This window comes from Mustela putorius, unplaced genomic scaffold (genome assembly GCF_011764305.1).
Source record: "Mustela putorius furo isolate JIRA1106 unplaced genomic scaffold, ASM1176430v1.1 tig00000580_pilon_pilon_pilon, whole genome shotgun sequence".
Classification (NCBI taxonomy): Eukaryota; Metazoa; Chordata; class Mammalia; order Carnivora; family Mustelidae; genus Mustela; species Mustela putorius.
Genome location: NW_025421423.1, coordinates 13942382 through 13965671, shown reverse-complemented (window position 1 = coordinate 13965671; position 23290 = coordinate 13942382). Strand labels below are relative to the sequence as shown.

General features: G+C 38.3%; 1 protein-coding gene and 1 pseudogene across 4 annotated transcripts in view; one reads left to right on the top strand and one right to left on the bottom strand.

Moving 5' to 3' along the window:
• SVEP1 (sushi, von Willebrand factor type A, EGF and pentraxin domain containing 1) overlaps positions 1-23290 on the top strand; it is a 178145-nt gene that overhangs the window by 36384 nt on the left and 118471 nt on the right. For all 4 annotated transcript variants that reach the window (XM_045081687.1, XM_045081688.1, XM_045081686.1 and 1 more), the window contains exons 4-5: positions 18092-18250; positions 19064-19243. In XM_045081687.1, the coding sequence (XP_044937622.1) occupies positions 18092-18250; positions 19064-19243 (339 nt within the window). The remainder of the gene's footprint in view (positions 1-18091; positions 18251-19063; positions 19244-23290) is intronic.
• LOC123392482 lies at positions 11665-12011 on the bottom strand (annotated as a pseudogene).

Genomic DNA, 23290 nt, shown 5'->3' with positions numbered 1-23290 from the left:
ACCAAATTCCAAAGTCAGTAAATTTTATTTTCAGTCCAATTATTACATTCTTCAGCTCTGTGATTTTTATTTGGTCCTTTCCTTTTCTAGAAAGAGAGAGAGAGAGAGAGAGAGAACAAGCCTGTGGGGCAGGGAGGAGCAGGGGAAAGAGAATCGGAGGCAGGCTCCACTCCCAGCATGGAGCCCAACTCAGGGCTTGATCCCATAACCTGAACCTAAATCAAGAGTCAGCCACTTAAGGTACTGAGCCACCCAGGCACCCTTTTCTTAGGTACGTTCTTCTGTCTCTCTGTTGACGTTCTCGCCGTGCTCTTCCAGTCTCCTCCTGGGCTCGGGGAGCATCTTTAGGACCCATTACTTTGAACTATATCAGGTAAGTTAGTTATCCCCATCTCATCAAGGCCCCCCCCCCGAGGTCTTACATTGTTCTTTTGTTTGACACATATTCCTCTGTTTCTCTATTTTTCTTGACTCTGTGTTGGTTTCTGTGCCGTAGATACAACAGCCACCTCTCCCAGTCTTGAAGGAATGACCTCATGTAGGAGATGAACCTTAACTCTGGTTGTCTCTCAAAACTTTGTGATTGTCCAAGCAGCCGCTTTTATTGTTAGTGGCTCCCAGTTGTTGAGGGTGCGCCAAGACCTGAGCGTGTCCCAAAGGGTAGGGCTAAGATAGCATCTGACTGCAGGCTGGTTAGAAGCCAGACCTTCAGGCAGTTTTTAAAGTATGCAAATATGTATAGTCTTGTGGGAATGCTCATAGACACCCTGCCCACCTCCAGAGCCAGGGGATCTGGAAGTGTCCCCTCGGGGGCAGTGGTAAAAATTGAGGCTCCAGTGGAGTATGTAAGCTCTTTCGAGGGAGATATTGGTGGCTGTCAGGAGGCTGAAGGAAAGTTCCAAGGTAGCATCCACTTGCCTCCATTCCTTCAAAGCAGAAGGCCTCTGTGTGCCAAACCTGAGACCTACGCCTGCAGGCCAAGCTCCAGGATAGGCAGCAGTCCTCTTTGAAAGAAAGACAAGAGGGTGTCTTTCAGTCTGCTGTCTGTGTGGTGCCCTGGGGTGGTAGCCTACCCAAGACTCTCTCTCCCATTGGTACCATATGTAGGACCCAGGAGCACCAGCCCCGGGCCACCAAAGCCAGGGGATCAAGGGGTACCCTCTAGGCCGCAGCTGCAAAGCCAGGGCACCAGATGGGAGATGCTGCCACTGTAGAGTATGGCAGAGGGATTGTGTACAGATGGTTCCTGCTGGGAAAAAGGGAAAAAAGCCTAGTGTTTAAAACAAACGAATAAGATGGTGCCCAGCAACTAGAGCAAGTGTGAAGATGGTGCCCGCCAGCCAGCAGGCTCCCAGCTGTGAGCTGCCTGAGATGACTGCCCTCAGGTTGGCCCTGTAAGGATGGCAAACAGGCCTCATCCCATGAAGTCTGGGAGCCCCTGGATGGGCTGCTCCAGCTGAGTGGGGGCGAGGGAGCAGTAAGAGCCTCATGAGAGCTGCTTCTCTGTTGGTTACAGCCTGTGCAGCTATGGATGTGAGCCTTTGGTCTGGTTGGTTTTCAAAACTAGATGTTTCTGGGGCTCATCAATCAGGTGTAGGTCTTGGGAGTTCAGGTGCCTGATGTGGGGTTCAAACCTTTCCCTCCTTAGGGAGAATCTCGGGGCTTTGCATTTCCTCACAGTGGTGGGTCACTCCAGGTAGGGATGGGGTTTACGGTAGGATTGTGTCTTAGACTCTTCTACTTGCCTTGGTGTGGGTCTGATGCATAGGGCTTGCTCAGTCTTTAGATTGTTTTTAGAGGAAGTTGTTCCATATATAGCCACAGAGGTGATATGACTTTGGGGCAAGGTGAGCTTAAGATCCTCTTCTATTGCCATTTTAAACCTGAGCCTCCCCAAGTCAGTATGTTGTATTTTTTTTTTTTTTTAGAAATACTCATAAAAATATATCCAGTATTCTAAAATGTCAAAATAAAGATTATAACTAATTCCTGTTATGATATCTTTATGAAATCTTACCTTTTTCCTTCTATTCCCTGGCCCCTTAACTCCAACAACAATGAAAAGGAAAACATTTAACATCTGCTAATTGATAGTCATTAAATATTTTGCTCATGTAACCCCTAAAAAATTGAAAACCCATATACCCCTTGTCGAAAGTAGCTGTTGGAAAATTTTCAGCAAGATTTTAATAGATGGTATTTCCGTAATACCGTATTGACTTTTTTTTTTAAAAGATTGTATTTATTTATTTGACAGAGAGAGATGTGAGAGCACAAATGGGGAATGGCAGGCAGAGGGAGAGGGAGAAGCAGGATCCCCGCTGAGCAGGGAGCCTGATGTGGGACTCGATCCGAGGGTTTTGGGATCATGACCTGAGCCAAAGGCAGATGCTTAACCGACTGAGCCACCCAGGTGCCCCTGTATTGACTTCTAAAATAAAACTATGATATCACTTTTAAATGTACCCATTGAAATCTAAATATTATAACAAATTTGATTCTTTCTAGTAGTAATCCCTTTATGAAGCAGCTTTTTTCAATGCAGAAACTATGCATGGTTTCTTGTTTTCTTAGAGCTTGTCCATTCTACTTGTACTACCTCATTGAAATGCAGTGTATTTTTATACTTTAAAGCCTTTTATGAATCACAGAATTCTGCTTCTCTGCCACAAAAATTATGGACATATATGGACATATGAAATTTATAAATTTTCTGTGACCCAGAATTGCTGTTCGATTGAGTTATTATAAGTGTTATTTGTATAAAATTTGTCAAAGATAATATTCCTTTTGATACTACCTGTAGAAATAAGCTGCTGTTGGAGACTCATGTCTTTGTGAGATGGATCATGATTAATTCACGTGTCCATGGACTTCTATTATTAGAGTAAGAGAGCATACAACATCATTCCATTTCTATTTTTCACTTTTATAGGTTTTCGTGCTGAAAACCTCCTTCACACAAATATGTAGATTGGGCTTGAAAGAGTTGTGTTATGTTGACATCACTCAGTTCTTTGAGTTCCTCCTGAGTTATGTGCCAAAAATAACATGAGTTATCCATCATCAAAAAAAATATTGCAGTTGATCTATTAGCTGACTGTTCCCTTAAGTCCTTTTCCAATTTTATTGAAATTGAAGAATTGAAATACTTTTGACTTGCAAAAGGACATATTACCCAATCACTACAATCATTATAATCATTCATTTTTTTCACAAGTTTCTCGGAAGTCCCCCAAAGGAACTTTGCTAGGACACGTTAAAAGACTACCCATTACTATTTCACATGGAAGCGCTTTGTTTAATCTAATCATATCTGGGAAAATCAAAGCAATACAAATTTTAATAAACCTTTAACAGTCCAGTAGCTTCCGATAAAATTATTTTATTTTAGAATGTGCATTAATATATCCTTACCAAAATCTTGGAGCTATAGATTCAGCTTATTTATCTATGGACAAATATCTATATATAACTTATTTGTGAAAATATTTCACACAGTTAAATCTATTTTCCAAATCAGACTTATTTTCTGAGATAAAAAGCCTCAATAAGCTAATGCAGATTCCGGTGGCCAACATAGTATTTTAGATTTCCATAGTTGGTAAATAAGGCAGAGAGCCTGCTCTTGAGTTTCTCAGCTGGATAGAATATGTAGCTGCCACCTTCCGTATTTCCCATGGAGATTGTCTCCCTTGCTTTGCCCTCATCAGACTCCTCTGAAGAAGTGACATATTCTTTGACACTAGTCAGGAAGTTGAAAAGAAGAGGTGATAAGTGAACAACACCTTTGTTCCCACTCTCCCAGCCTACAATATTTCTGAATTCAGGACATCCCAGAAATGAACCAAAATACTCCATTTACAATGTCGGGAAATACAGAATGATATTTAACTTAAGTATGTGTAAAACAGGGAACATTTTTTAGAGGACTTGCTTATTGTACCTTAATTAAAGGAAGGTCTCCAGGTATCAAGATTTTGAGTCATGCTGGAGCTTTGCTGCCTTGGGACAGTGTACCCTAGTAAGACTTAGAAGGGATGAAAAACACACATTTCTTTTGAAAAATGAATGAAGGGCAGTTGCAAAAAGTGCTCTAGATGCTTTCTCTGGTACATCACCTTAGGTAGGAGTCCCTGGCAATGCTGAGGTTCTGAAAATTGTTTCTCAAAATGATTCATGCCGTAACTACATGGCTCTTGCAAAGTTTTTGTCTACTTAGGTTCCTCATTTTGCAGAAGAGGAAACAGTGTTCGAGAATTTAAGGTTTCCCTAATGTCACTCAACTGTAAAGACTTTAGCATGCAGACCCAGCTGTCTCGGATCCCAGTACTTGTGCTGCCTCTGAGCCATTATACTGCCCACAGTCCATCCGTTAACACTCATTGCACGGTCATTATCCATCAAAGAAATGATCCAGAAATATTTTGCTGCTCTTTCCAGGTTATATTTAAGGTGAACTGTTGCTTCTGAGTTGTAGTTTAGCATCCCATATGTTTGGTTCTGTGGACTCTGTACAAGGTTTGGTGCATACTAAATGTTAGATGACTAGCCAGTGTGAGCGATTTGAGAATGATGGCCCAAGCTGCAGAAAGCCAAACACAGGGAAATTATGATATGCCATGTAGTATGCTAAATGCTGGTGGTCGTAAGATTGATATATCTTATCATATATATATACACACGTGTGTATATCTATGTATGTATAGTCATCGACTGCAGTTATCAGCATGAATTCTATTCATGAATCCTAGTTCTGTCACTTACTGTGTTTTTCTGGGCAAGTTCTTTGACCTCTGTGGACCTCAGTTTTCTAGTCTATGCATTGGGCTTAATAATAGCAGGATGGTCATAAAAATAAAATAAGTTAATGTGTGCAGAAAGCTTGCTAGGATGCTTGGCTTATAATAAGTGCTTGATGAATTTAAATTATTAGACTCTCTACCTGTGTGGTTCTCAATAGGGAGCTATTTTGCTCCCCATGGGATTTTTGGCAATGTCTGGAGACAATATTAGTTGTCACAGCTGGAAGGAGCTCCTGTCATCTAGTGGCTAGGGGCCAGGGACGCTGCTGAATATCCTACAGTACACTAAACAGTCACCAGCAAGTTCCAAATGCCCGTAGTACTGAGCTTGAGAAACCATGTTCTGTAGGGACAAACTGAGTTCATGCTTTAGCATAAGATCAAAAAAGCATTACCATTTCTCTTTGTAAAGTTTTAGAGAGAATATCAAAGCCATGTGATTCTACTAGGGTTAAGTTATCTCTTAATTATGATCACGGAAGCATCTTCTGCTCCGGCTGCCACAAATTGCTGTGGCTCTTCCGCCACTTCACCGCCTTTCATGGTTCCGTGCCTTGTCACCTTTGCCTAGAATATTCCACATCTTGTCTGTCCCTTTCTTGACAGTACTTCAGGATTCACAACAAATTCACTTTTCTTATGAAACTTTCCCTTTTATCCCTTCTTCCGTAGATTCATTGCTGTAGCAGTGAGTTAAAGCTAAAGTCTTTGGTTTTCTTCAGTATCTTCTTTCTGTTAAAACACTATACAGTATGATCATTTGGGGTGAGTTTTTCTTCTTCAATACTCCGTGAATCCCTTTAGGGCAGGATTACATCCACGTCTCTTTCTTTTTTAATAGCCTCTGAGACATGGCACAGGGACTTGGAGTAAGCATTAGTAAACTTGGAGTGAAGAATGAATGAGTAAAGAGATAATAAAGCACACTGCATGTTCAGATACTAGAACACAGCATATGGAAACTCTGCTTGGTTCCCAACTTCCTGGGAATTTTCCATTCCTTTTTTGGAGAAGTGAAGGTGAACAAGTCTACTGACCCTGAGAAACACTGGCTTAGAATCAAAGCGGGCCATCTGGAAGGCTGAGTTCAACATAGGAAGTGGCTAATAACACATTTTATCTCTTTCATGTTATCTAATTATTGACATTATTTTCTAAACCTACTCATAAAACTGTGTCACTGGTGTGCTCCCGCGTGTTTGTGTGTGTGTGTGTGTGTTGTGTGTGTGCATGTGTGTGTATGTAAATCTATTTGTATGTATTGATGACTGATGGTTTGGAAAAGGATTTTAATGCATATAACACTGCAAGATATAGTATGCCAGGATATTGTGCATTTTTACCATTAAAGCAGTCACTTAACCAGGATATTGTGGATTTTTACCATTTAAGCAATCATTTAACAAATACATAAAGCAAACCATTATTACTGCATGTAGCGTAATGTTAGTAGTTAGGAAAATTTCGCTTAAAACTTGAAATTTAGAAATTTTGTTGGGCATCTGGGTGGCTCAGTCATTAAGCTTCTGCCTTGGGCTCAGGTCATGATCCCGGGGTTCTGGGATCAAGCCCCACATTGGGCTCCCTGCTCACAGGAAGCCTGCTTCTCTCTCTCCCACTGCCCCTACTTCTGTTCCCTCGATAGCTGTGTCTCTCTCTGTCAAATGAATAAATAAAATCTTAAAAAAAAATTTTGGCAAAATATGGAAGCAGATATATGAAAATATGGACCATGAAACAAGTGATAAGAAAAAAATTAATCAAATGCACTTTATATGTGAAATACTGCAAACAACTATAAACATTAATAAAGCAAGTTTATTGTTTTACCATCAATATTTAATATTCTAAACAAAAAGAGTTGTTTTACTGTGGTATACAGTATTATTCTTAACCTAGAAAATACAGAGAAATAAATTCTAGTGATTACTAGAATTAATAGATTTATAATGTGATAAGAGAAATACTTCAAAATCAATAAATTTTTATGCAGGAACATTAAGTTTAAAAAATCTTATGGCATCCCATTCACAGTAATAAAAATATAAATATATATTTCCTAAGAATAATTTGAAAGAGAATTGTGTGACCCTCATGAGGAACTATAAAATTTCATTGAAACTGTTATGTAAATAAGAAGGTCCATTTATGAATTTGTGCAGGAGGAATAGCAATTTCCAATCGTCCCAATACTCATGTACCATCTTCATCATACTGTGTTTCATGGTTCAAGGTACCTGTAAAGCAGTAGTTAGACATGAAGAAACATCCCTGGCCACCAGCCAACCACACCTGCATGGTGACCTTAGGTACTCCACACTCCAAAATCCATTTTCTCCATCTTGGATATTTTCAGATGCACCTTGAAATTTTGCTTCTTTTCCTTTTGCTCTTGAATTTTTACCACATTTTTTTCCTTTTGAGATAATTGTAGTGTCACATGTAGTTTTTTTGTTATTTATTTATTTATTTATTTTTAAATTTTTTTAAAATTTATTTTCAGCATAACATTATTGTTATTTATTTATTTATTTATTTTTAAATTTTTTAAAAATTTATTTTCAGCATAACATTATTCATTGTTTTTGTACCACACCTAGTGCTCCATGCAATCGGTGCCCTCTATAATACCCACCACCTGGTACCCCGACCTCCCACCCCCCGCCCCTTCAAAACCTTCAGATTGTTAGGTGTAGTTTTAAGAAATAATACAGAATGATCCCATATATAATTTTCCTCGATCCTTCCAGTGATAACATCTTGCAAAATTATCGTGTAGTGGGGCGCCTGGGTGGCTCAGTGGGTTAAGTCGCTGCCTTTGGCTCAGGTCATGATCTCAGGGTCCTGGGATTGAGTCCCACATCGGGCTCTCTGCTCAGCAGGGGGCCTGCTTCCCTTCCTCTCTCTCTGCCTGCCCCTCCACCTACTTGTCCTACTTGTGATTTCTCTCTGTCAAATAAATAAAATCTTTAAAAAAAAATTATCGTGTAGTATCACACTGCACATATTGACATGGATGCAATCAAGATGGAAACCACAAGGATTCATAATGTGCTCTTTTAGAACCCAGACACTGCCCTTCTGCTCCTAGTTGTCCTCACTTTCACCTCTTGCAAATTCTTATCTGTTCTCCATTTCTATAATTTTGTCATCTCAAGAATGTTATGTAATCATTCCCTCAGCAGAGAAAGAGGGATGAGGAGCATTGCCTTATTCCTGCCAATTGAGCATAGTGAGATGCTATAACCCTCATTTTGCCCCCACTGACACTGATATGTGTATGTGAGGGGGATCCTCATTACTGCTGGATGTGGATGGAATTTTTGGTTCTAGGAAGGTTTCCTTATTGCTCCTTGCATGACCTCCCAGACACTACAAAGAGGAGACCTCTTTGCTGCTTGGTGGTGATGAAAGTTCTGACTCTTCATGGGCCAGCTCTGATACCACTCCACAGGGCGTGAGGGAAGACCCCTTTGCTACTTCCTGGTGAGTGTGGAAGTGAGACACAGCCCTCACCACTGTCACCTCCCTTGGCATGCAAGATCCACCTCTCTACTTGGCCGTCACTGATACCACTCTGGCAGAGGTGTTGGGGTGCCTTGCTAGAGCTTTGCAAGAGAAAAAAATCTAGACTTCCCACTTGGTCTCTGCGTGGTATGGCTACACTGGGCCACAGTTTTTCTGTGGTGTGTGGGCTAGAGGAGTTGACTGGTTCTTGTCCTAAAGTGTCCTAACTGCCATTTCTTCATCCTTTGGCCAGAGAGAGCAGTATTTTATTGTTTTGGAGTTTTTGTCCATTCCCATTGGTGTTTTGAATGGCTAACTACTCTGGCCCTAAGTCTGGAATGTGTGAGGAAAAAGGAATCCCATGGAATTCACTACCCTGTTGGGCTTTGGTTCTTAAGATCCCTAGCTAGTCTGCCTTTTTATTAGTGTCATTTTATGTTTATTTTATATATAACATTCAGGGTTTTTAGTTGTACTTACCAGGAAGACTAAGAAAAAGTACATCTACTCCATCTTCTCAGAAACAGATTCTTCTACTTTTTGTGTCATCATATCTTCTCTGGTGACAGATTTTTCCATGTTGGGTTTATGGATTCAACAGTGGTATTGCTTTCTATCTGTTAACTTAACTAGGCACACCTTTTGTGGAAGCAGTGATGTCTCTTTTTCTCACATCTTATGCCCAATGATGACTTTTATTTCTATTGAAACCAAAAGTAAAATGGAAAAAAAAACTAATGACCAATAAATAAAGGATAACAGTTTTAGAAAAAGTTATGAAATTTTGATTTTTTGCAAGTAGGCAAAAAAAAAATCATTCATCATAACTTAAAGTTCTGAAATGATCCTTACATATAGGAAAAAATAGGAGTGGCAGAATCAACATGTGTTTGAGAATGAAATGTTATTGTCCTTCAAAATAATTCTCCAGAAGTCACCCAGAGTGATCTTGTCACATACCTTAACTTGAGCATTTTCCCCGTTCTCACCGTTGTAAGGATAAACTCCTAGCTTTTGAATGTGGCCTATCCATTCTTCGTGGTTTTGGCACCCACTTACTTTTCTAGCCTCACCCGTCTGTACTCCAGCCAGAGTGAATGCTTGTGTTTTCAAGCATGCTCTCTCCTGCCTCTGGGCCCGCACGTGTTGGTCCCTCTGTTTTAAATGCTGTCCCCCTACGTGTACACTTCTCCCTTTTGTGCATGGTTCTGGTCTCACTCTGAAATCACTTTGACCGACTGCTTCATGTCTAGGTAATGCCTCTCTTATGTGTTCTCACATAACATGGTACTTTGCCCCTTTTAATCATCTGTGTAAGACTACAATGTCTGTCAGGGTGCAGGTGGAACTCTGTCTTATTCTCGATCCCCAGTATCCTGTTACCTGTCATATCCTTCTCATCCCTGCAGAGGGTTGTGAAATTTTAGCGTTACAACTAGATGGTTACAAACATGATCAGCCATGGTATCGTAATGGAAAAACCAGTTCTTTAATTGGTTATATAACGCAGAGAAGGGCAGACAGTGTCAGAGCCAGTAATAATTACCAGAACTCTCTTCCAAGGATTCTCACTTGATCCTTTGCACCACACCCTACATTAATGGGTGAAATGGGAGAAAGGTGGTGACACAGTGAAATTTAACGTGTTGAAAGCGTTGCAGTGGCCAGAGTAAAATACTTACAATTTTATTTACATATGGTTTATTCAGAAAACAATCCAAACATTTTAATGTGGGAAGATGGAAGGAAAACATTGCTAGATGAGTGGACTACTTCGAAGTGCAGTAGACAAGACCACACAGATATCAGAATGAATGCCAGGTGGGACAGCTCATTCTAAATGGGGGTTTATGGAAACTACAAGAGGGAGTCATTTAACTCTATCCATTGACTCTTTTAATTATCGAGTATCTTTCAGCTATTTTGGAAGATATGATTGTTGCCCAGTACTTGCCTTAAAGTAGCTTATTATGAAATGGAGCCATCTAATAACTATTCAGAAGTCAGAATGTGTGTCATGAACAAAACATTATGGTTAGTCCAGTTCTAAGTAACTGAAATTAAATGAAAATTAAAATGATCCAACATATATAATATGATATACAAAATGCTATAGATATTCTAAAAATATTCACTTTTGGTTATGGAGGTGATGGGATTTGCTTTGGGTTTGAATGACAGGATTTGGACAGTTATAAATAGGAGATACCACTGTGCAGAATAGAATGTCCTGTGATGGATATTAGCAGTAGCTTGTATGGATGCGTGAATGGGCTAAATCTATGAACATAGTGGCGTTCTGGGCCAGAAAGTTTGGGAGTAGGAACTAGATTGTACTAGGACTTGAATTCCAGGCTGCAGAGATGGCCTTTGGTTAACAGCTAACTGCAGGCATTTGGAGATTTCTGAGCAGGAAAGTGGTGTGATTGATTGAAGCTATGTTAGAGGGATATTAATTTGGAATCTGTGAACAGAAATCACCAAATGTGGAGTAACCTAGAAGAAGAGTTATACATATGGAGGTTACAGAATCAATCAAGTCATAAAATAATAAGGTCCTAGATTAGTGTAACAACAATGGGCGTGGAAAACATCACATATCAACATTTCCAAACTCCCAAAGACCTTAAAGGCTTACTAAAGTGAGGTAGAGACAATGAGGGAGGGAGAATATCCAAGGCAAGTATGACCTAAGACTTGACTCATAACTTAACACTCCTTGTAAGACCGCAGGGAAATGAATTTGACAACAAACACCAAACCATACTCAGAATTTTTCTGCTTTTCTTACTGCCAAGGTTGTTCTTAGATCCAAAGTGTGCAATTTCTCTCTTTCCTTAGGACAGACTAATTTTCAGCAGTTATGCATTAGTACAGTTGTAAACATGGTTAAGATACTGGATTGGTGAATAGCTACTGCCCTAAGTCTCTTGAATGCTCCCGTACTGATCTGAGCCCTATTCCAGGCTCGCTGGCATCTGTCCCATTGCCCAGCACCTGTAGAGGTAATACCTAGCAGACGAGTGGGCCTGTAGAATTCTGCTTCATCTTACAGCTGATGTCTGTTGTTATTGATCAACAATCATGCCATTCTGAGTTGTAATATTTTGAATAGTACTCTTACCATGGATGGAGTTTCTTCCCAGAAGGTTCTCAGTTCTTCAAGCAATAGACCTATACATGTCTGAATCTCAGGGACAGATGCACACTAGGTTCAAGCTGAGCTCTGTTGCACTGAAACGCATAGGATTTCACATTTAAGTAATTGATTAATTGGTTATTTTATTTTATTTTATTTTTACTTTTACAAGAGAACACATCTGCATCTTTATTTATTCACTTTTCATTAAGTTTAAATCCTTGAGGAGTACAACATCACATGGATTCTATGGCCAATGCCCTCAGCAAGGAGGTCGCTTTGGAATTTTTCATTAACCATGCCACTGTTTCTATGAGCACAAGCTACTTTTCCCCAGATTACTCTGGGTTTTTTGTTTTGTTTTGTTTTTGTTTTCCACCAGGAGTCACTGTGTTGTTCTTTGTTTTATACATAGAAGCGCATCTCTTGCCTAGATAGAATTAAGGTTCATCTCAAGCATAAACACCTTCAATTTTAAGGAGAGCCGTACGCTCCCTCTGGTTCCAGAAACCCCACCTGTAGCCCGCAAAAATGGCCTTGGACCATGACCTTCCAGACATTTTTGTCATTTTTAGGAGTCCTATTCACAGAAGGCCTCCACAGGCTCCAAAATGGCCTGATTAACTGGTAATTTTAAAAACTATTAATCACCAGGATTAGTGGAGGCTACAATAAGATACATACTTTTAGTCCAAATAATGGAAATATAAAGTAATTTGACAATAGGCTAATGAGTTTGAAAAGTTAATGTTATTTTGCTTAAGAAAAAAAAAAATTCAGTGGATGAAAGAAATAAGGGAACAGGGAAAGTTGTTTATAATTATAAAAAATTGGATTCCGCTTCCCAATGTGGTTTATCTTACGGTAAATTTTATTTTCTTCTTTATATGATTCTGAGTTATTGGCTATTTGAGAAAGAATAAACAAGGTTAAAGATAATGTTAAAATCTCCAGTGGCCTCTTCTAAAAGTACTTGCCCACAAAATTTTTGTTGTAAAACTTAGGATGATCTCACATTTCTTATCCAGACAGTAAACACCTTAGAACAATTAAGAACATGGAGTTTTCAACAAAAAAGGCTTTGCTTAAGTATTCTGTACTTAGCCAGGTTGTCTTTCTCCCTCTCTCTTTCTCTCTCTCTCTGTAACATATATTAGTTCTTAGCAATATAATAATTTCTTTGCTGATGTATTCTCTTTCAGACAGGGTCTCTAGAGGATTTTATCTTTTGGTTTTTGATAGACTTGTCCTGATCCATCAGTAATCTCCTTTCCAGTCTGAGCAGACGCTTCTCTTTGCAACATGGCATCCTGCAGCCAATGGTCCATTTGCTGAGCTGGCACCACTCAGTTGCTCAAATTCACAATTTTGTCCAAATACACTGTCCTTCAGCCAAATAAGCTAACCGATCGCCGGAAGATTGACAGGATGCTAATTCATTTACCACAGATTCAGCTGTGCAGTATCCAAGGCAGTTAAAAGCCTCCTTATCTAATTCATGAATGAACACGGAAAGGATCTTGGCTGTCTCGTAAAAGCAAGTTTCCTCGCATGCATGCCCATGTGCTTGTCTTGTCATTGTGAAAATACTAGCTCGGCGTCGGGGAAACCTGGTTCTCTTCTAGGGCAGTGAACCCCTGTGCTCAAAATCCTAGCACAACTATTTGTAGGGACAGATTCCTTGTTCAGATCAAATCCCTAATGCTGAGAAGGGACCTGATGTTATAAGAATAAAGAACCTTTCTCTGGGGGCCCAGGCACTTGCTTGGTGCCTTTCCTACATGGAACAGAAGCTAGGGCTTTTGAGTCGCATGACTCTTGAATGGCATGGTAATCTACCCAAATGGGCACCCTTAGAATTGTGTAGTAAAGAGCCTGAATGCGGAAACAGCAACTTTACTCCTGTAGCCTTCCGAGGAATTTATTAACCTTTAAAGATGAATTGTGCAAGGAAAAAAGGCTCTTAATACTTACCAATTTTAAAAAATCAATCTTAGGTTATGTATATGAAGGAATTGTATCAAGTGTTTGTTACTCTATATGTTATTTATATTAACTAAAATAGTCACCTAACAAATTAATATTTAGTGGGTAAGACAGATTAGAGAGAATGGAGGCTTCTTTGTATTTTCCTATTTCCAAACTAGGTTTGATGCTTTCATTTATTTCAGCCAAAGAATTGCACTGTCAGCTGAAGCAAAATCTAACATTAGCACATCATGAGAGCTTCAGGAATCACACTTCCAGTAATAGTAGCTGATAACCGCCAAGATGTTTCTGAAAAGAGAAAGTGCTTATTTTACCAACAACTAAAAGAGCAATTAAGAAATAATATTTGGGACATTTCCAGGAAGGAACCATTTCATATTGAAAGAAATGAACATACCCCAGCCCTTTACCATCACTTATGAAACTTGCTCAAACCACAGTTTTGTTTTGTCTTTTCAACTTTTGCTTGGTTTTAGATGAGGAATTCTCCCCCCTGGGGTATCAAAGAAGTTGATTACACCTCTCCCACTAGAATTGTGCAATGCCTTGAAATAGTTCTCCTGAAGTCTGTTTTCCATTATCATTATGAATTTCACAATACATTTCCAAATGTACTTTTGGATATTTTTATCCAAAACACTGTTCTCCAGTGTTGTCAGCTCTCAATTACTCAAACCATTTTGGAGGGTAATATTGTTAAGATGACTTCCTTTTTATGTAATATTATTTTAAAAATAAATCATAAAATCTGTAAACAGAATCTGACTGCTCATATGGAAGTTTTCTTTAACTTACTTTCTAGTATTATTCTATTTATGGAAACATCAAATGTTAGCATTGAAATGGTCGTAGTCCTCATTAGTTGTAACTTGTGCATTTTGTAGGAAGAGAAAAGAAAGTCGCTTGCCAGTGACCGCAAAGCTCGTCAGTAGAAGAGCCAAGGTTGCAACTCAGTTGTCTTGACCCCAAGTGCAGTGTCCTTTCGCTTCACCCAGTGGTTATTCTCTCTGACTTTAGTCCTCCCTCCACATTAAACCCACTGCCACCTTCCAACACAGCTTGTTTTTTCTTGCCCTCCTTTGATTGAGTCACTGTTGGTCGGGAAATGGGATGGCTAATGACTAGGTCACATCATTGGAAGACTCTTGGAACAGGCAAGAGCAGGTTGCCCCCTGAGAGAGAGAGACAGGTGCACATATTCCATTCAGTGGGACATGTGCCAGAGCAGAGGTAAGGGTAATGTACTCCGGGGGCTCAGAAACGTAGCCACCAAAATCTGAAAAAGTGGGAGGAGCTTTGAAGAATGAATTAGCCTTGAAGGATGCTGGAGGTTCACTCAGACAAAGGAAAGCACGTGCAAAGGCGGAAGCTAAGTGGAAGAAAGAGAGGTAATATCTACTAAGCACTACAGCATCAACCAGGCCTCTAGGAAGGAAGTATAATGATCTCTTTTATTGTTGAGAAAGTTAAGATTGGCTGGGGACCTTATTCTGAAATTTACTGAACACTAACTACATGTCAGATAGTGTTGCTTTACTCTCATTATTTCAATTAATCTGAACAATAAAACTTATAATGGAGGTACTACTGAGGAACCAGTAAAGGACTTTGTAAGAACCCGGATGAGAGATCGTAGGTCCAGATCTAAGACAGGGCAATGCTGATGGAGGGAGGAGGGGAAATGCAGAGGATTTTTAAGGAATAAAATCCAAACAACATGGTTTTCATTTGGATTTTTGGAAGAGATAGAGGGAGAAGGAGGAATCAAAATGATCTCTGAGGTCAGAGAACCAGTAACGGTGACATGAAATATAACATCTGCGACAATGACTTTCTTTTGCATGTAATTTTAATTTACTTTTAATTGTTTTTGCACAATACCTATTCAGCGTAGCAAAACTAGAAAATGGAGATCAACAAAAATGAACCTGAAAGTCTCATAATTCTATCATGCATATATAACCTTAAAGATCATTTCCTTGAAGTCTTATATATGTATTTTTTAGCCAAAAAGGATCACATAATGCATAACGTTGTTTGAGACATCCCCCCCTTTTTTTTTCACTCAACTACATAATTTGGATGATTTTCTGTGTTAAGAATTGTATTTTTATGGCTAATATTCCACGGGATGGATGTGTCATAAGAATTTAACAAACTCCCCATCTCTTGGCATTTGTGTTATAGCCAGTGCTGAGTGTGTAATGATAAACAACAATTATACATACATATTTATTAACCTTCACTTGGGACAAATTCTTAGAAGTGAAGTGCTTTGCTAAAAGGAAAGCTCTTTTTGGGGCTTTTGATGTCTACCCTCCAGTTGTCCTAGAGGAAGAGAACCTGTTTGCTTACCTGCTTACTGGCAATCAGCGGTATTAACATGCTTTAAAAATTCTGCCAAATTAGGGGCGCCTGGGTGGCTCAGTGGGTTAAAGCCTCTGTCTTCAGCTCAGGTCATCATCCCAGGGTGCTGGGATCGAGCTCCACATCAGGTTCTCTGCTCTGAGGGGAGCCTGCTTCCCCCTCTCTCTCTCCTGCCTCTCTGCCTACTTGTGATCTCTGTCCGTTAAATAAATTAATAAAATCTTTAAAAAAATTCTGCCAAGTTAAAAAGTAGCTATCACTTTGCATTTCTTTATCATGAGTGAGGTTAAACTGTTTATTCTGTGACTACTGGTTATTTTCATTTTTTCTGTAAGAAATTTCTAGTTCTCGTTGTCATATATTATAATATATAATATATAATATATATAATATATATTAATAGAGTAATATATAATTATATAATGTATAATTTTAATACTTATAATAATATAAGTAATATATTAAATATATATTTAATATATATATTAAAACATATTTAGAGTATCTTTGTACATCCACTTACTTTTACCTGTGAGTCAGCTTATTTGAGGTGTGTATCTTACCAACAGGATTAAATTAACCCATGGTTATTACTTTAGATGATATCTTTGGGTTTTCTTATATTAGTTTATGATTTTTAAAAAAAGATTTTTATTTACGTATTTGAGAGAGATAATGCTTGAGTGAACGAAGTGGGCAGAGGGAGAGGAAGAAGCAGGCTCCCCACTGAGCAAGGACCCTGATTCGGGGTTAGATCCCAGGACCCTGGAATCATGACCTGAGCTAAAGGCAGAAGCTTAACCAACTGAGCCACCCACATGCCCCAGTTTATGCTGTTTTGTTTTTCATTCTTTCTGCTATTTCTTTTATTTTCCCAATGTTTTCCTATCTTCATTCTTTGGGATTTTTCCTCTTCCAATGATTTAGAGGTTACGTATTCTTTTTCTAGTTATAGTTATTTGTGTTTTTTTTTAATGTACAAATGTGACCCTCGGTTTTTCTTTCATTTTTATCATATTGATGTATATAAAAAGAAATGAGAACTCTCCCTTGTTCTCTTCCCATTCATCTCCCAATTTTTTTATATTGTGCAAAGCTTATTTTCTTCTTTCGATCACATCTTTCTTTTTAAGAAGGAAACTTATTTGATTTTTTTTCGTTTTTGCAATTTTAGCAAGATGTATAGCAATATACTATATGTCCTCTTAGTTTCTTAATCTCAAGCAGTTTATTAAAAACCATTTCTTCCCATACTTGAGTTTTTAATTTTGATTTCTTTTCAGTCAGTAAAGTGCGTCTTTATTTCCAGGTGCCATGCATATCCTTCAATGGCTTTCTTTCTATCTTTCTTTATTTCTTTTTTTTTTTTTTTAAAGATTTTATTTATTTGACAGAAAGAGACACAGCAAGAAAGAGAACACAAGCAAGGGGAGTGGGTGAGGGAGAAGCAGGCTTCCTGCTGAGCAGGGAGCCCTATACAGGCCTCAATCCCAGGACCCTGGGATCATGCCCTGAGCCCGAGGCAGACGCTTAACAATGGAGCCACCTAGGCCCCCCTTCAATGGCTTTCTCTTCCTCATATTTACCAATAGCTTGCCCAGATACAAGATTTGGGGTTCATAATAATTTTTCCACATACCTATATATCTTACTTCCATTCTTTCTCCTGCCATTTATTTTTGCACAGGAGAAATGAAATATTAATTTGGTTTTCCCATTTATAAATATTTTGGTTTTCTTTCCTAGATGATTGATTTTCCTTTATCCTGGATGTCAAATCACTTTTTATTAATTTTTCCTAAACTTGATGAGTTTTTTTTTTTTTTTTTTTTTTGCAAAATCTTCAAGTAAGGAATATATTCTTGCATTACTATCACAACTAGTACTTTTCCTAGGTCTACTCAGTTCTGTTGTTCTGGAATTTTATGGCTTCTTTTTACTGTCTCAAAAGACAAGTTTAATTTTGTTGTTACAATTTGTATTTTCTTCTCCATCTGTGTGTTTATCTTAATCATTTTCTCCTACAGCTGCTAACTTCTGTTTAAAGGAGACCACACTGTCTTGCATCTTCTTGAGGATCTGCGCAAATATTTACTGAACTTTTGCTAGAAATACTCATCAATATGAATAAGAATAATTCAATGATAATTAAATATTTAATACTGTGATGCTTTAATGTAATCTTCTCTTTCTGCTGAAGTATTTTTCCTGCCTTCCTAGTCTCAAAAATACTGTTAACTATCAATTCATGTATCATTAATTCATATAAAATGGATTTCCCCAGCTTGCCCATCTGGGACATACAAACCAGAAGGTTCTCCAGGAGGAATCAGCACTTGTCTTCCATGTCCTGATGAAAATCATACTTCTCCACCTGGAAGTACATCTCCGGAAGACTGTGTCTGCAAGGAGGGATATCGGGCGTCTGGCCAGACCTGTGAAGGTAAGTCTCCCACATCTGGCAGATAGGAAATATAAAAGCTGATCTCTTTGAGAGGAATGATGCTGATGTTTCCATCTAATTCACTTTAAGTGATCTTTAATATTCATTTCTCTAATCTTAGGAGAAGTTCTCTGTTTTTATTAAGTAGCATTTCTTATCATTGCACACATCTATAATCTTGCTCCAGAGAAACTGGATCCAAGACCCTGGCAGTGATAGAACCATAAAACCAGAAAGATTTAGTACTTGAAAAAGATCTCATATGAACTTAAAAGCCACAAATCTAACAACAGTTTGGTAACAAATGAGCTGGTTTGGGCTCTGGTGATATTTAAATCCATTTAAAGAGAATATTTTTATGATATGGTATCTTGATAGTATTCATATCAAAAGTTAAATTGATTTAACTAACCTGTAGCATGTACAAGAGGCTGTGGAATCTGCAGCAGATGTACTTTATTGGACTTATTCCTTGTTTCATGCCACCTTAATTAAGAAGGAAAATAAATAATGACATACGAATATCAAGAACTAGAAAATCTCATATCCACATAGATATCAAAATAAAACATTTTAAAGCTTAAAAAAGACTTAGTCTGTTTAAAAAGTTTAATTGGAAGTAAATACATACCTAATAGGAGTGAGATGTAAGGGTTCCTCTTCCAAATATGCACTTAGAAATTGAAATGCAGTAAATAGAAATGATGTGGGTAATTTCACTGTGTGTCTAAAGTGTCCTCTTAAACAAACAAAGAAAAGGATACTGCTTCAAAGGCTTATTTTGCTTTTTTATTTTCTTTCTGTAAATGTTAGTTGTCCACTGCCCTGCCCTGAGGCCTCCTGAAAATGGTTACTTTATCCAGAACACTTGTAACAACCACTTCAATGCAGCCTGTGGGGTCCGATGTCACCCTGGATTTGACCTCGTGGGAAGCAGCATCCTCTTGTGTCTACCCACTGGTTTGTGGTCCGGTTCAGAGAGCTCCTGCAGAGGTATGCAAACTGCCGGTTCACATTGTTTATTGATTGCCTTGCTTGATTTCCTTGACTTAAATTTTAATGGACCAGTGAAGTTCTTTGTTTCTTTTAATTTCATAGACCACAGACCACAGAAAGAAAAGATTATAGGACATCTGAAATCAGAACTACCAAGTTCAATTGACCACATCATCATAAGCTAGCTATCCCCTTTATGCTTCTTTTATGAACAAACAAAGAGCAAAGAAAGGCCCTTCCTGGGAAGGAAATGTACAGGTTATCCAAACCTCAGATTTTAAGCAGCAAAGGCAGGGTGCCAAGGAGAGTTTTGGAATGCTGGGAATGGGGGCTTTGATGACTAATATCATTGGAGGACTGGGAGCCACACCACAGTCCCACAACAGGATTGGTGAGCTGAATTGTATGTCTCCAGCCATTGCTCGGATTAGATAGTGTGCTATAGAAAGTGGGAATTTGCTAAAATGAGATCCCAAAGAGTCTAGACAGCCCAACAGAAACAGGGACATATAGTACCTCAAATAGAACCTAAGGCTCTCACATCAAGAAAAGAGAAAAAACAGATGGAACAGTACGTTAGTTTACCTTCGCTCTTACCATCTCCAAGATCTCTTTTCCTACTTCTCAGAACTATTGCATACTCACAACTTCCTAAGGTTTCTGTCTTTTTTTTTTTTTAATGAGTCCAGTTTTTAAAAAATATTTATTTATTTGAGAGAGAATGAGAGAGAGCAAGTGGGGGAAGAGGCAGAGGGAAAGAATTTCAAGCAGACTCCCCGCTGAGTGCAGAGCCCAGTGCTGGGCTCTATCTCATGACCTGAGATCATGACCTGAGCTGAAACCAAGAGTTAGACACCCAACTGACTGAACCACCCAGGTTTCACAAGTAGGGTTGGGAGAGAGAGGTATCTAAGAAAAGAGGGGAGTAAGCCGAAGGACTTGAGAATCTCTTCCCATTAAGCTTCTGAGTACAGTATTTATCCCCTGCCTAGAGTTGCCAAATGAAACACAGAACACCCAGGGAGATGCGGGTTTTAGATACACAACAATTTTTAGTATAACTAAGTCCCATATAAGGTGTGGGACTTAGTTATACTAAAAATGAGGTGCTGATTTTCTAAAACTCAAATTTACCTGGATCTCCTTATTTGTTTGTTTGTCTTGTTAAAATATGGCAATCTCATCCCCACCACATCCCTCAGGCATCTTTTGGTACTACACTTTGGGATTTGACTTCTCTAGGATCCCACATCACATAGCTCCCTGGAATTTGGTGAGGAGTTTCCTCTTGGCTCTTGTACCCATAAGGGAAGGCGACCCACTCAGGCTCAGGTCATTTGTGAGCCCAGGAGCCCACCACGGTGGTGATCAGCTGCCAACATTGAACCCATCCATTCATACGAATCTGCTTAACTTAGGTCCCAATCCATATCCTTCTCTGTATCTACAAAAAAAGAAGAAATCAGCAAAATTATACAAGGGGAGCCTGAAAGAAAAGGGGAACAAATGGAATCTCGGCGCTAAATAAGGCTAGGATGCCAAGAAATGGGAGAAATCTGAAAACAAAAGGATTTCTGAAGGGAAAAAAAATAAAAAGGTTACAAACACAATGACTGAACATAAAGCCAAATTAATAAGTCAGAAAACCAACTCAAGAAACTTCTAAAAGTAGAGCAGAATTTCAAAGATTAAAAAAAAAAAATGTGAAGGAATAAAGTGTATGAGAATCATCCCAGGCAATGGACTCTTCTCGGATTAGGAATCCAGAGAGAAAATGGAATAAAGGAGGGTATATCCTCAAGCTGAAATCTTGAAACTACACACAACTAACATCTTTGATATTCAGCTTAACATCCCTTAATGAGTGCTAGAAAAAGAATTATTGCAAACAGATCCATGTCTGGAAGTAATCTTAGTGAAATATCTGAATGCCCTGGAAGAATGGAAAATTGTCTCCGTTTCACAGTTAGAAATAAATAACACTACCTACAAAGGAAAGAGGATCAGACGTGAGCCTCTTTTTAGTCACTGTAGATATGAGAAGATGAGAATTATGTTGCCAGGATTCTGAGAGAAAAGATTCAGACCCTAGATTTCCAAACTCAGACAAGCTACTGTTTATGTGGGAAGGCCAAGGGAAGACATCTTCAGTCCCACGGTCTCCAATGGTAAAAAGTCACATGCCATTACCAAAAAAGTGACTCATAGAAAGCCACTTAGATATATTCCTGTAGCTATGTCTTATCTCTACTCCTTCTTCCACATACTTCATGGCAGAGGATGGAAAGTATGACATTTTAACTTTCCACTTACTGGCCTTCCAAAGAAGAGTGAGAGAAGCAAGTAGACGACCCCTTTAGGATAAGGTCAGACCCCTGCCTCTTTGCCTTCCACAGTCCATAGCCTCACTAAACCACAACATCATAGAAAATTAAATTTTGTAATAGAATTTTCCCTGAGAAAATGCTCCAAACAACAATGAGAATACTACATTTAACATCAGATTTATTTTATTTTTAGTATAGATACTATTGCAATTTGGAGATTGGCAGGAACTGCTTACCTGGGGGGGAAAAATCCAACTAGCCTTTAAAATGAGAACCAGAGCAGTTCTCACATTGTTTACTTCTTACTAGACTGTTTTCTTGAAGGAGTAAATTGCTATTTTCTAAAAAGACCAAACAAATATTTAAGGATTGCTTTAACATGGATGTACATCAAGAAACATTTAGTGCGAATTTTTCAGCTTGTTGAAATAAAAAAAAAATTAACTGAAACTAATAAATAAGCATGTTTCTATTAAAAACATTCTTGGTTAAAAAGGAATATAAGATGTTTAAGCACTAAATAGGAATTCTTGCATACGCTTTGTTTCCCAGAGGAGCAATGAAAGTTTATTAAAACCAGCATTTGAGAAACAATATAATTTGTATGTGCATGAAACACCAACTCAATTTACTGTCAGTACTCTTGAGAGATGTTGCAAATCCATTTCGTCTTGAGTTGGAAAGCCGGAGTGATTTTGGCAGCTTATTACATCTAAAAGTAGTTGTTTAATATGGTTTTCCGGATCCTATATATTTTGATCATAGGAATTTATCTGTTCACCTTTTTAATCCACCTGTCACTTGGGATTCTGCCACATATGGTGGACACACTTAATAAAAGTCAAAATATGGAAGGCAAATCACTTCTGTGAACCTGATACACTCAACAATGATTTTACTTACATAATGGACACATTCAATAAAAATCTAGATGTGGAAGGCAAAATCTATCTACTCATCTGTCATCAGTAGTTGACTTTGGTCCAAGTCATCCCAGGGATGGAAAGGCTAAGGCTTATGGTTTAATCTTTAATTTGAGTCTTGAATTTTCTCTAAGAATAATCAATCCTAAATATGTATATTTAATGCACCCAATATTTATGCTCTGCTGACTAATATCATTTGAATGGGTTCCTTCAGAATAGATCCTGCCAGACAGTGACTTCAGCAGAATATGCACAGAACAATTTTCCTAACTTCCTTTCCTCTTATTATAAAGTTAAGCTTTCATCATAAATATATTCTTGATATGAAGAATTCACAAATACAGAAATGTAGAAGAAAAAAAATCATACCCAGAGTCCCCCCAGATTCTTGAGTCCCAAATTATTTTGTTCAAAAATATCTAAAAAAAAAAATATATATGTTTATAAAAAATAAAAAATAAAAAATAAAATAAAAATAAAAAAATAAAAAAAATAAAAAAAAATATCTAACAAACCATAAGTGACTCTTAATCTCACAAAACAAACTGAGGGTTGCTGGGGGTAGGGGGGGGTTGGGAGAAGGGGGGTGGGGTTATGGACACTGGGGAGGGTATGTGCTTTGGTGAGTGCTGTGAAGTGTGTAAACCTGGCGATTCACAGACCTGTACCCCTGGGGATAAAAATATATTATATGTTTATAAAAAATTAAAAATTATAAAAATTATATCTAGAAATTGCCATGTTTTCTTCTGGCCTTTAGTGTTACATAAGTATTATTGTTGATAATAGAA